The following is a 13,764-nucleotide window of genomic DNA, read 5'->3' as shown; positions in this document are numbered from 1 at the left end:
TGGCTTAGTTTGGCTAACCCTCTCCCATTGACAGCTATAGATGTCCGAATCACTTAAACTGGGAGGACTGGCTGTGAATGCTCAGATTCCAGTGAAATTGACGCCACTAGACGTCCAGACCATTTTGATTGGAGTTAACTGGCGAAAAATAAACCGGTCTGGCCCACATAAAATACAGTGATCCCTCGCTACTTCGCGCTTTAAACTTCGTGCCCTCAGTCCATCGCGTTTTTATTTTTTTTTTTCAATGAAATTATTAAAAAAAAAAAAAAAAAAAAAAAACGGGTGAGCTGTCCCGAGCAGATCGTGTCTCACTCTCGCTCCCGCCCTCTCCCTGCTCTTTGTTCGTCATGCAGGCAGTGCACGTGCACTGGAGTTGTTTATTAAAGTTAACGATGACTGACAGATGAATGCGTTTGATCTTGCCAGAGTCCCAAATGTACTTTTCAAAAAAATATAGTTTGGGAAAAAAGTGAAAAACATGTCTTATATGTATCTTTTTCCGATGCTAAATCTAATTAAATACATTGGACACACACACATTTTTGGGGTGGGGGCTACTTCGCGGTTTTTCACTTATCGCGGCTGGTTGTGGTCCCCGCGAAAAACGAGAGATCACTGTATAAACCCCCACATTTTCTCATTATATGATGGCCTGATTTTAGGAGTCATGAAATTGAACCAGATACTCTCGGGGCACCAGGCATCCCTATCTCTAACGTTAATGAAAAAAAAACCCGCTTGAAAATCGGTTGAAAATGAGCAATCTTTTGTTATTTCAAAGAACACGGTCCAAGAGTATAACGATGTATTTAGCAGGCGTCCCCGACGCAAAATGGCCGACAAGTGACGACGCTCGTTCCCACTGGTTCACAGCGCGTCTCAATATCCAGGTCTGTGCTGAATCACGTGGTACTAGAGGCGTACGCCAATTGGACGCCCTCAATGGAGCGCGGATAAATGGTTTGGGGGCTGACCGCTGTGTGGCGACGCTCTTGTTGTTTATGAGAATGTTTGAATATTAATCGCCACGCGAACGCGGCCCCGGCTTCGCGGGCCTCACCCAAGCTACCCGTCGGCATGAACGAGTCCAGGTAGGTCGACGTGACGCCATGTTTTGTGCGCTGACGAGAAGCCAAGCGTGCGCCTCTGACGTCGGCCGCTAACTTTAGCCTAGCTTAGCCCAGCTCGCTAGCTAGTTCGCCGCAACGGCTGGCTGACGTCAGACAGACCGTGACGTCACACTACAACGTTCTGGGATTGTCACAATGAGATGTCGTCACCTTGGGAGAAGCACGCCGTAGCGGCCGCTATGCGTTCCGTTTGCTGCAAGCAACAAACAAGTTGACTTTAGAGGGTGACAATGCTGGACGTTGGCGTGGAGGAGACTGACGACGACACGCAGGCGCAAACGTGAGACAGGGCGGCTTGATCGTGCTTCATGTTCCATTCAGGCCAGTTTAGAGCTTCGGAATACGCGTTATTGTCTAGCCTATTTCCATTTGATGGAAGCTTGAGTCAGGCCATGTCCACACGTAGCAGGGTATTTGGCAAAAAAGAATGTTTTCCTACGGTTTTGCCTATCATCCACACGCACATTTGAACCAGGGTTCTTAACTCATTCACTCCCAGCCATTTTCACCGGAGCAAGGTCCTTCGCTCCCGGCCGTTTTACTGGTTTTTAACTGATTTTGCAAGAAAATTCTGTTCTATTGCTATATAAACATGGAACCCACCAAAAGACAGATTATACTCTCTTCTTTCAGCAGAAAAAAAAGTTCATATCTTTTTCCATTCTTTAGAAATCAGCATTAGAAAATAGCTTAGTTTGAGCAATTTTCCAATTTCTGATGAAAAAACAGAAATTGAGCTTTTTGTGAAAGCATACATTTCAAACATAACTTTGACTTATGCACAGCTATTTGCTTTACATATCAAAAATCTGCATAATCTTTTCCTTTTACAAAATAAGATGAACAACAACAAAAATAGAGCTCTTTATAGCAAAGCAATAATTTATTTACACATAACTAACTGAAAGATGACGTTCTGGCTGCGACAGCCGGTTAAACTTTTCCCTCATCGCCGTCTTTCTCATAAAGATAAATTTTTTTGAGTCTCTGCGAGCGAGCAGCACGGTCTCAACGGCATCTAGCGGTCCCGGTCGTTCTGCTCGGTCGTCCAGCGCCTGGCATCCCGGGCGTCCTACCAGTTGTTCTGCTCGGTCGTCAGCCTCCTGGCATCCATTCGGTCGTCTTCTGCCTTGTGGCTTGGCCTCTCGTTGCCGTTGAATCGGATTGCGGTAATTACCAAATGCGCTACTGCCCTCCAGTGACTAGTTTTATTGCTTTAAAATTGATTTTCAGCTTTGTGCTTTGGAGCTAAATTGAATCACGACCCAGAGATGTCTTTTTGAAAGAAAAAAAAACAAGAAAAAAAAAAACGTAAATACGTCTTTGAGACATTCAAACAATTAAAAATAGAACATATTTATACGTTTTTGGGAGCAAATGAGTTAAGAACGACGGGGAAAGTGAAAAAGTGTGAATTCTGCATTTGTTGCGCCATCATGTGGACACCGTTGACTGAAGATTTAACTGTGGAAACGTAACTGAATGCGACAAATCTTGTCCTCACGTCACACATGAGACCAATTTTTACATTTGGAGTAGGGGTGGGCGATATGGCCTTAAACATGTATCACGATAAATGGAGCAGATTTATCTCGATAACGATAAATGACGATAAAGTCGTCCAAGCGGACTGTTATATAATTTGAAAATCTGAATCAATGCATGAAATACAGATTAACAGTTTCTTGTTGATTTAGTTACCAGCATTCAATTTGATATATTTAACAAATGTACATGCAGTCTAGACATTAGGTTTATACAAATGAATTGTAAACAATAAGAATTCAAGTATGAGCATTTATAACAGAGTGTATGGCTTGAACAATGTACATTGTCAAAATCGATATGCCTGTGCAAACATGTCATTGTAACACAAATGACTTGCAGCTCGAACAGTACACTTCAAAAAGACAATTTATTGTTAATGGCTGCTGTGACATAATTATTCAATACAAGTGTTTACTTTATGGTTTCAGGGTCCCCCCCCCCCCCCAGTGCATTTTTTAATAAATGCACACATACATGAACCCCCAAACAGACAGACACACATTAAAGCTATATTGATCTTCTGCAAATTAAACACTTAAGATTTTATGATAGCAATAATGACACAGAATTAAACACATACAGAAAAATAGCTGGGGCCATTTGTGCTTTATGCTGAATGCTTTACCATCACATAAGCTATCAGAGAAATCACACACAGTCAGATACAAAATAACGCGACATAGTAATTGCTAGATGCAGTCCATGCCCAATCCACTCATTAAATTCAGCCGTTTCGACAAGGTTAGAGCCGCTATCCGACTCCATCACGTTCATTTGTAGCGTTAGCCGCTAGCGTTAGCGGCTAGCGTTAGCCTGTGGCCTGGCTACCGGTAGAAAGCACTGAAAGCACCATCTCCGGAAATTGTGAGAACAAGGGAGGACAGCTGGTGAAAGCCCGTCTGGATGCCACCAAGAGTCTATTAAATGTCGGGTGAAAGTTTGGCAAACCTCCCTTAAGCCACACTCCCATCACGTTTTGCTTGTAGCATTAGCTGCTAGCGTTAGCTTACCGGGCTTCTGTTTGATTGGCTTCCTGATGATCACGTGACTCCCTACGTAAGTACATTCACTGCTTTCTTAAAGGGGAATGAGCATAGACGAACAACACAGAGTCAAAGCGGGATGAAAAGACTATTTTCTTGTTTTATTAATTTACCGAATTTACCGACATGGTCCAAATTACGTCGGTCATCGTGAAGAATTTCGGTGACGGTAAATTTTCGGTTTACCGCCCAGCTCTAATTTGGAGTACATTAAACACGCGCTTTTTTGCTTCCATTTTTTTTTTTTTTTTTTTTTTTTTTTTACAAACTATTGATGTGTTTCTTATTGAAGGATTGGTATTATGGATAATTATTTTATTGTTATGAATGTACTTAAAAATGAATGAAAGCGATTGGCTTGGGAAGTTTTTTTTTTTTTTTTTTTTTTAAACAAACGTGCAGGTGTGGACGCAATTCTACCCCCCCCCCCCCCCCCCCCCCCCCCCCCCCCCACGTATTAGGGCAGAATCCTCGTGAAGTTTCACGAACAGTGACGTTTGGTGGTGGCAAATCATGGTCTGGGGTTACATCTAGTATGGGGGTGTGCGAGAGATCTGCAGGGTGGAAGGCAACATAAATAGTCTGAAATATCAACAAATCTTTGCTGCCTCTTACATTCCAACCATAAAAAGGGACAAATTCTGCAGCAGGATGGTGCTCCATCGCATACTTCAATCTCTACCTCAAAGTTCCTCAAGGCAAGAAGATAAAGATCCTCCAGGACTTGTCGGCCCAGTCACCAGACATGAACAGGATGAAAGAGGAAGCATGGAAGACGAAACCCAAGAATGTTGATAAACTCTGGGAGGCATGCAGGACTGCTTTCTTTGATGTTTCTGATGACTTCATCATTAAATAGTATGAATCATTGCCGAACCGCATGTATGTGGTCCTGCAAGCCCATGGAAGTCATACAAAATATTAAATATGGATCTCACAGCACCAATACTTAATTCGCTTATGTTATGTAACATATTTTTGTATTTGAAGGACATTTTTTGTTAGGTTTTCACACTACTTTCTGTAGGTGACAAGACTTTTGTCTTGTCAAAATTGGACCTTTATGTCTTCATTAAATGATAAATCTTTTTTCAGTGAAACAAATATTATTTTTTTACATTCAAAATCATTTGGGAGGGTCTTAGCTTTCAAATGAGCCATTTCTGAAAGCAATTGAATTATTAAAAGTCAAGTTATTAGCAATTGTTTCTACAAAATGGATAAGCGACAAGACTTGTCAGGGACTGTACTGTAGTTCAAACCTGAATTAATTAGGTGATTATTTGAGTTGTATAAACACTCCGGAAAAAAATCATGATTGCTGCATTTTTATTACTGTACAAAAAAATATCTTCTACATCTTTCACATGTAACAAAGTGTATGTGGTGTTTTACGTTGCGGTTCAGAAGCAGCTGCAGCAGCACCAGTGAAGCATTTGCCGAAAAGAGCCAACCTATCAAGAGAACGCACCTGAACGACGAGGAGAAAGTTGATATACGAGAAGCCTTTGAGCTGTTCGACAGCGACAAAGACGACCAAATAGACTACCACGAGTTGAAGGTGAGGCATTTTTAAAACTTTTAAAAAATTTTTTGCAATAGTAATAAAAAATTGCCTACGACCAGGAGTGAAAGTGGGCCAGAACAGTCTGGTATGCCATACCGGGAAAATATTTGAGAGCAGAGCGGGTGCTTCGGCCCCGAAAATATGACGGCAACTGACAAAATTCCATGTTAAGTAACTTGCCAGGCTGCCACACACACACGCACGTACACACGAAGAAGAAAACAATTACTAACGCCAGATTAGGACGGATAATTTTCCTCCAGGGTATTTTCCAGACTATTTTTATACCTGTCCACACTTCGTTTAAGGTGCGTTTAAGGCCACCCCACTTCTGTACGGGACGTCCGCATTTACGCAAACTACGCATGCGTAGAAAGGAGAAGCCCAGTGCTTAATTTGTAGGGGTGTAACGGTACACAAAAATCTCGGTTCGGTACGTACCTCTGTTTTGAGGTCACGGTTCGGTTCATTTTCGGTAAAGTAAGAAAACAAAATTCAAAATATAAATGTGCTAGTTTATTACACTTTTGTGCTTTGAACAATAGGAACATTAGCCTATACAAAGCTAGAATTCTGCTCAAAAAGTAGCGGGTATTTCAGGATAATCCAACAACAATTTGCCCCCGTTTATTGGTCAGCTTTCTTTCTGAAAGAAAGAAGAAAAAAGTCCTGTGCTAAAGAGAAAAGCAATCCCAATGACAAAGATTTTAACATGTATTTTACAAATGAAATGCCTCAATGAATCATTTTTTTTCTTATGAACGGTTTTCAAAAGCTTTATTGGTGGATTTTCTCAAGTTAAAGCGCCACACAGAAATGAATAAATTTAATTGTGTAAGCAGGATCTGTGTATTATTCTTGTTATTTAATTATAGGTGTTTTAGCTCAGTTCAATTTATTTAAATGAGTTATTATTTCTTATGTGTTTATATTTTACAAATGTGATGTAGTATTCATTTATATTGTATATTTTATGTTGTATAACTTTAGTTCCTATATGAATATTAGTTCCTACTTGTTTTGTTGTGGTAGGAGGGTTTTGTATTGAACACGGGGCCGTGTTGGTTATTATTATAGCAGAGAAGACTGCAGTAAATCAACAAAGACAAGTCAACTGTGCCCCGATCTACCACTCAAGAGGTCTGATGAACTCAAAAAGTAGGTTACGAACGTACGATTGCACATTAGTTTGAAAATCGACCGGATCCACTGTATTTTTACACGAGTGACTTCCGGTCTGCCCGATCCTAGCTACCGGTAGTAGTATTGACACAGGAGGGTCGCGTCTCGCGTCAGTTAATAAACTCTGCCGTTCTTTTCGCGTGCGTCGCCTTCAGCCGCTTCTGGGACGCATCTAACACGTGGCCGCACTGCGACTGGTGTGCATTGGCTGATTGACTCTAATGCCCGCGTTTCACTGCGTTCTCGCGGCGGCCACGTTGTTGCCCGTTGACGTTTCTGGTTTATACTGTCCTACCGTGTTGATCCTCATTATAGTAGAGAAGGCGGAGTAAATATAATCTACACAAAGAAACTGTAACCCGATTGACTCACAGCCTCGAAAAGTAAGGGTTATATATATTACATCAGAAACTCGTTCGTTAAGCGTCCGTTCCGAACTGAGCACCACGTACCGAAACGGTTCAATACTATTACATGTACCATTACACCCTTATTCATTTGTAAATCACAAGGTGCTGGAACACAAAGTACATATGACAGCGCAGGGATGACCAGACACGCACACACGCAAATGCCCACTTGCCATACTGCGGGACTTACAAGCCTCAATTTCAGATAATATCCATGGTATAAATGTTATGACAACAATTTACAATTATTTTGGTTTTTCTGTGCACAGCACGGGCAATTGCCCACAACCACATTTACCGGTCCGGTAACACTGAACGCAGCCTTTTTTATCTTGACCCTCACTACACTCTGTGTTGTGTGGAGAGGTAAGATCGGGCCTAAAAATCCAGCCTGACCCGGCACGCGGGTATTAAAGATCGACCGGCCCAAGGCTGATCAATTAACTTGATTTGCAGGCCCGAGCCTGAAAAACAAAACAAAATTTTGTTTTATTCGTAGGCCCGAGCCCTAAACACGAGAGGTAACGGATCTCGCCAATTAAGTCCTGGAACACAGGGAGGCCAAAATCAAGAGGTGCCGGATGTTCCGGCATGTTCCGGCACAAATTAACCCCTGATGATAACAGCAACTTCAAGTTTTCCAAATATATTCTGGAAAAAAAAAAAAAAAAGAACAACAATTAAGTGATAGAAAATTATTGTCCCATATAAATACAATAGATTGAATTGAGCCAAAATGTATAAATAAAAGGAATCATTCACAATTAAATTGCGTTTGCAGTAGTTACCCCAAAAAGCCACTAGAGGGCGACCAAAGCATTACAAATACAGGCAGGCAATCATAGGACATGCCAATGCAATGACAAGTCCCAAGATGACTTTTGTTGGGCTTTGTACTGAATTTTGTATTTTATATATATTTTTTCTTAGTGGCTATTTCGTTCTTGTAACACAGTAATTACATGTAATGAGTTTAAAATTAATTATTTTGTCAAACATTTATTGCTCATTAAATTTTTGCACCATGAATGGAAATGGTCTGCTGACTTAACAAATCCCAAGCATTTTTCTTTGGAGACTTCTGTCTGCTGTGACCAGTCCTTGCACAAAAGTGTTTATACTAGGGCTGTCAAACGATTAAAATTTTTAATCGCGTTAATTACAGCTTAAAAATTTATTAATCGTAATTAATCGCAATTAATTGCAATTCAAACTGTCTATTAAATATGCCATAGTTTTTCTGTAAATTATATATATATTCTGTAAAATGTTGAAATGGAAAGATAAGACACAAGATGGATATATACAAGGACTGTAGTGGGCATTTCACTCTACTGTCATTTAAATCTCTATGCTGTCCTCACTCCAAAGCGTCTGCTTTTTCCAAGGCTAGACAGCTAGTGAACGACGCCTTAATAGTTCTTCTTCCTTTTTCATCTGATTTATTAATAAAATGGCCTCAAACCATTGTCCTCTTTAGACCGTCGTAAAACTACAAAATAAAAGTACACAAGCATTGCATTAGCAACAACGTTAGCTTCGCACGCTATACAGGTTCACTAAACATAAACAAAAAGCATCTCATACAAAAAATATAACATTTCGCGAACTAACATAATATGTACATTCTTTACAACAACCATACTTACGGACAAATCTTGTCCAAGGATCATATAAGCACAACATTATCAGCCCGAGACGTCGTGCAGCCATAATGAACTGGTAAGAAAACAATAAACCATGTCGCAAAGCAGCCACAAGAGTTCGCTGTTGGACAGCATAAAAAGCCTTGCTGTAAAACTTACCAAAAGGCAGAATACTTTCTGAGCGGGACATGTGCGCTAATTGCGTCAAATATTTTAACGTGATTAATTTAAAAAATTAATTATCGCGCGTTAACGCGATAATTTTGACAGCCCTAGTTTATACATTCACTTTGAAGGCAACATACTTATTGGCCCTAAACGAATAATGATAATCGATATTACCCAATATCCTTTTAAAAATGCTCTTATCAACTGATATTATTGGTCACCTGATTTTATCACACAAATCTAATATTTATTATATATTCATATTCACGGAGGTCTGTACACCGTCTCCATCAATGTATCTGACGATTTGGTCTTCAGTACAAATGGCAATCTTGCTCATCCTTCCCTTCCTAAGTTGTTGTTTTATTTGGCCAGCAGATGGCGATGCGAGCGCTAGGCTTCGAGGTGAAGAAGGCCGAAGTCATGCACATCCTGGAGGACTACGACACGTACGATACTGGCAAAATCGCTTTTGAGGACTTCAACCATGTTAGTGAGTTGACACACCCCTTAGCAAAAACGTCTCATATAGTAAAAGTACTGCTACATTGATGACATTTTACAGTGTATCACAAAAGTGGGTACACCCCTCTCATTTCTGCAGATATTTAAGTGTCTTTTCATGGGACAACACTGACAAAATGACACTTTGACACAATGAAAAGTAGTCTGTGTCCAGCTTATACAATACAATTCATTTATTTTCCCCTCAAAATAACTCAAAATATAGCCATTAATATCTAAAACCCCTGGGAACAAAAGTGAGTACACCGCATGGGAACTACGTAAATCCCTAAATGTCCAAATTGAGTACTGCTTGTCATTTTCCTTCCAAAATGTCATGTGGCTCGTTACAGGAGTGCTGTCAGCATTGCTGCAGAGATTGAAGAGGTGGGGGGTCAGCCTGTTAGTGCTCAGACCATACGCTGGACTCTACATCAAATTGGTGTGCATGGCTGTCACCCCAGGAGGAAGCCTTTTCTGAAGACTGTACTCAAGAAAGCCTGCAAACAGTTTGCTGAAGACATGTCAACGAAGCACATGGATTACTGGAACCATGTCCTATGGTCTGATGAGACGAAGATTAATTTGTTTGGTTCCAATGGTCTCCTACAATCAAGCATGGTGTTGGGAATGACCCTCCACCTCTTCAATCTCTGCAGCAATGCAGACAACACTCCTGTAAAGAGTCACATGACATTTTGGAGGGAAAATGACAAGCAGTACTCAACTTGGACATTTAGGGATGTAGTTTCTAAGGGGTGTACTCACTTTTGTTGCCAGGGCTTTAGATATTAATGGCTATATTTTTAGGTATTTTGAAGGGAAAATAAATTAACTCTATTATATAAGCTGCTCACAGACTACTTTTCATTGTGTCATTTTGTCAGTGTTGTCCCATGAAAAGATGTACTTAAATATCTGCAGAACTGCCAGGGGTGTACTCACTTTTGTAATACACTGTAGCTTAGCAAAGAGAGGTACGAGAGTCATTTTTCGAGTGTTCCAGAGCTTGCGAAGCTTGAAAAAAAAGCGCATTTATCAAGGTTTCGTTAGCCGTGATTGCGTATATCCGTCTGCCGAAACAGCCTGATAGCACAGATATAAGTACGCCTGCCCTCTGCTATTGGATGCACTGTTGACGTTTTGGGCCCAGCATCTCGGCGCAAATTCATTAAAACTTTCCGTTCCGTCCAAGACGGCCGTCCACCGCTCACTTTAGGGTAAGGAGTCGATATTGGTTTACCCCCTTCGTTGTGGCAACATTAATAAAGAAATAACAGCGGGCTGCCGCGACATGCGACCGCTCTCTCTCGCTATCTCGCCCGTTCTCCCATTTTTCCTACTCGCTTCCTTATACGTTACAGCTCCCCAGTCCGATCGTCGAAGGGGGGCGCGTAGTTACGGTCATAACAATACAAGCAGTACTCAATTTGGACATTTAGGGATGTATGAATGAATGCTTTATTTGGACATGAGAAAAAAATTAAAATAATAGACATGTACGTCGTTCCCATGCGGTTTACCCACTTTTGTTGCCAGGGGTTTAGATGTTAATGGCTATATTTTGAATTATTTTGAGGGGAAAATAAATTAGCTTTATTATATAAGCTGCACACAGACTACTTTTCATTGTGTCATTTTGTCGGTGTTGTCCCATGAAAAGGTGTACTTGAATATCTGCAAAAATGAGAGAGGTGTACTCACTTTTGTGATGCACTGTATGTATTCCACACTTTTTTTATTGTGCATATTTTTATTAATTAAGGCATCCAAAAAAACTGACTTAATAACAGCAACAAGAGTAAATGTAAATGATTACTTTCCGCACAGTGAGCGAGCTGATCCTGGATCGCGACCCCAAGGAGGAGATCATGAAGGCCTTTCGCCTTTTCGACGACGATGAGTCGGGCGCCATCGGCCTGAGGAAGCTCAAGCGCGTGGCCAGGGAACTTGGAGTAAACAGCAGCGATGAAGAACTGCGCAGCATGATCCACGCCTTCGACACAGACGGTGACGGCGAAAGTAAGTGACGCCGCACCCTGTCGCTGGAGTTCCCAGAAAGTGACGGTATGCTTCTCCTTCGCAGTCAACCAGGAGGAGTTCCTGTCCATCATGCACGGGGCTGACTGAAGCTCTCGTCACCCACCCGTGAAGCAGGAAACGTGAGTGCGGGATCCTGTTTCTATGGGGGAATGTTTTATTTATTAAAAACAATTCAAATAAAAAATAAAACTTAAGATGTCTCACTCCCTGTAATCATCAGTTTTTTTGTTTTTATTTTAATTACCAGGAGTGCCAAAATTAGGGCATGTTAAAGTGCGTAAGTGCGACGCCAAAAAGCATGTTTATTTCATATTTCACGTGGTATTTTATGCTCCTGAATGAATCCCACGCTATGAAAATGAGTGATTTCTGGCTCCAGTCTCGGTTTTAGGACGAATGCAAATGTCACGTCACCCGGGTCATCATCTCTCAATACAGCATTGCTTTATAGCATGCAGATGGACTGCAGATTCAGCTGATTTTGCGGATTAATTTATTTTTCGCATCACGCCAGCCAGACGTGCTGCAGAATATTGTTGCTGCACCAGGGATTGGGGTTTCAAAAGGTTTCCGTTCACCGTGGATAATGGCCAAAACAAGCCCTACTACTGTTGGAACATTGGACTTACGAGGAAGTGAGTAATCATCGTGTTTTGTATTATGTCAAATACTGGAATCATTTTAATACAGAGGTGGCTTGCATTTTGTGGCTGACATGCCACAAAAAAACAAAAGAGATAAAACTTGCCACAGGAGGGCAGTAGCGCATTTGGGATGCGCTACTTACGTTATGGTCAGATAAAACCAAAATAGAACTTTTTGGTAGAAACACAGGTTCTCGTGTTTGGAGGAGAAAGAATACTGGATTGCATCCGAAGAACACCATGCGCTCTGTGAAGCACGGGGGTGGAAACATCATGCTTCGGGGCCGTTTCTCTGCAAAGAGACCAGGGCGACTGATCTGTGTAAAGGAAAGAATGAATGGGGCCATGTATCGAGAGATTTTAAGTGAAAATCTCCTTCCATCAGCAAGGGCATTGAAGATGAGACGTCGCTGGGTCTTTCAGCATGACAATGATTCCAAACACACAGCCAGGGCAACAAAGGAGTGGCTTCGTAAGAAGCATTTCAAGGTCCTAGCCAGTCTCCAGATCTCAACCCCATAGAAAATCTGTGGAGGGAGTTGAAAATCTGTGTTGCCCAACGACAGCCCCAAAACATCACTGCTTTAGAGGAGATCTGCATGGAGGAATGGGCCAAAATATCACCAACAGTGTGTGAAAAGCTTGTGAAGAGTTACAGAAAATGTTTGGCCTCCATTATTGCCATCAAAGGGTACATAACAAAGTATTGAGATGAACCTTTGGTATTGACCAAATACTGATTTTCCACCATGATTTGAAAATAAATTCTTTAAAAATCAAACAATGTGATTTTCTGTCTCCCCCCCCCACATTCTGTCTCTCATTGTTGAGGTTTACCCATGTTGACAATTACAGGCCTCGCTAATATTTTCAAGTGGGAGAACTTGCACAATTAGTGGTTGACTAAATACTTATTTGCCTCACTGTATATTTAACAGTAGTCATACTCCTTCGAGTTGCAAATAAAACCATTGGGAAAAACTTACAAAGTTGCTGTTGAACAATATGTGCTCATTTGTCAATGTTCATTGAAAATTGATGAAAACTTATTTTTGACTAATACCTTTGAGTTTTGTCAACTAAAACTAGACGAAAACTGGCACATTTTGAAATGACTAAAATGTGACTAAGGCTAGGTTCATACTGCAGGTCTTAACGCACAAATCCGATTTTTCTTCATATCAGTTTTTTGGGCGTTTGATTTCCGAAGAGGACACAAATAACATACATAATCCCTTTATAGTCCCATATTCAAAGTTTATATGGCTCGATAGAACACATGCATGACGCACACACATACGGGCAGTTTCCCCCGACTCACGGCCATGTAAGCAATCTTGAAATATTGCTCATTTGGAGCACAGAAAGAAAACCGAGCGTTCTCAGGCTTATCATTTTTCACTTCTATTTTTTTATGACTGTTGTCAAGACCGCCTCTTCTCTAAAAGCCAAGCAAGTCGCAAATGCTAATATAAAGCTCCATATCTGCCATCCTCCGTGCCTCTGGCTCTTTGCTGACGTAATTGCTGCATGAATTCCGATTTGGGAGACCTGACAGTTCAGACCGCTGCCACATTCTGGAAAAATTTGGCCCAGATCGGATTTAAACCACAAACGAAACTGACCCAGATCGAATTTGAAATGGTCCACTTCTATGTGATTTGTCCCGTTGAGACAGTCAAGTTAATCCTCACTTGAGTTGGAAGAACACGAAAAAATCTGATTTCCGCAATGAGACCTGCGGTATGAACCTAGCCTAATAATTATTTTCGTCCAAATAGCTAAAATGATAATTCAAATACTGCCCGAAACACTGATACCAAGCCATTTGAATAAAAATGTACAATTAAAGGTGCTTTTCGAGCATTGAAATGTG

The 13,764-nt window shown here is 41.0% G+C and overlaps 1 protein-coding gene across 5 annotated transcripts; it reads left to right on the top strand.

The window, feature by feature from the left end:
• Window positions 1-932: 932 nt before the first annotated feature.
• Window positions 933-11,656, top strand: cetn3 (centrin 3). 5 transcript variants are annotated; one of them, XM_057818751.1, is made up of 5 exons: window positions 933-1,094; window positions 5,135-5,285; window positions 9,073-9,190; window positions 11,032-11,223; window positions 11,288-11,652. In XM_057818751.1, exons 1-5 carry the CDS (start codon window positions 1,081-1,083, stop codon window positions 11,329-11,331), a joined length of 519 nt encoding a protein of 172 aa, XP_057674734.1. In that variant the 5' UTR covers window positions 933-1,080; the 3' UTR covers window positions 11,332-11,652. The 5 variants fall into 5 exon arrangements, with proteins under 5 accessions (XP_057674734.1, XP_057674733.1, XP_057674732.1 ...); XM_057818750.1 differs by having other exon boundaries at window positions 935-1,094; window positions 5,132-5,285; window positions 11,288-11,647; XM_057818749.1 differs by lacking the exon at window positions 933-1,094 and adding an exon at window positions 1,129-1,413 and having other exon boundaries at window positions 11,288-11,656.
• The last annotated feature ends 2,108 nt before the right edge of the window (window positions 11,657-13,764 follow it).

This window comes from Corythoichthys intestinalis, chromosome 17 (genome assembly GCF_030265065.1).
Source record: "Corythoichthys intestinalis isolate RoL2023-P3 chromosome 17, ASM3026506v1, whole genome shotgun sequence".
NCBI lineage: Eukaryota > Metazoa > Chordata > Actinopteri > Syngnathiformes > Syngnathidae > Corythoichthys > Corythoichthys intestinalis.
Note: the sequence above shows the minus strand (reverse complement) of the source record. Positions and strands in the feature narration are given on the sequence as shown.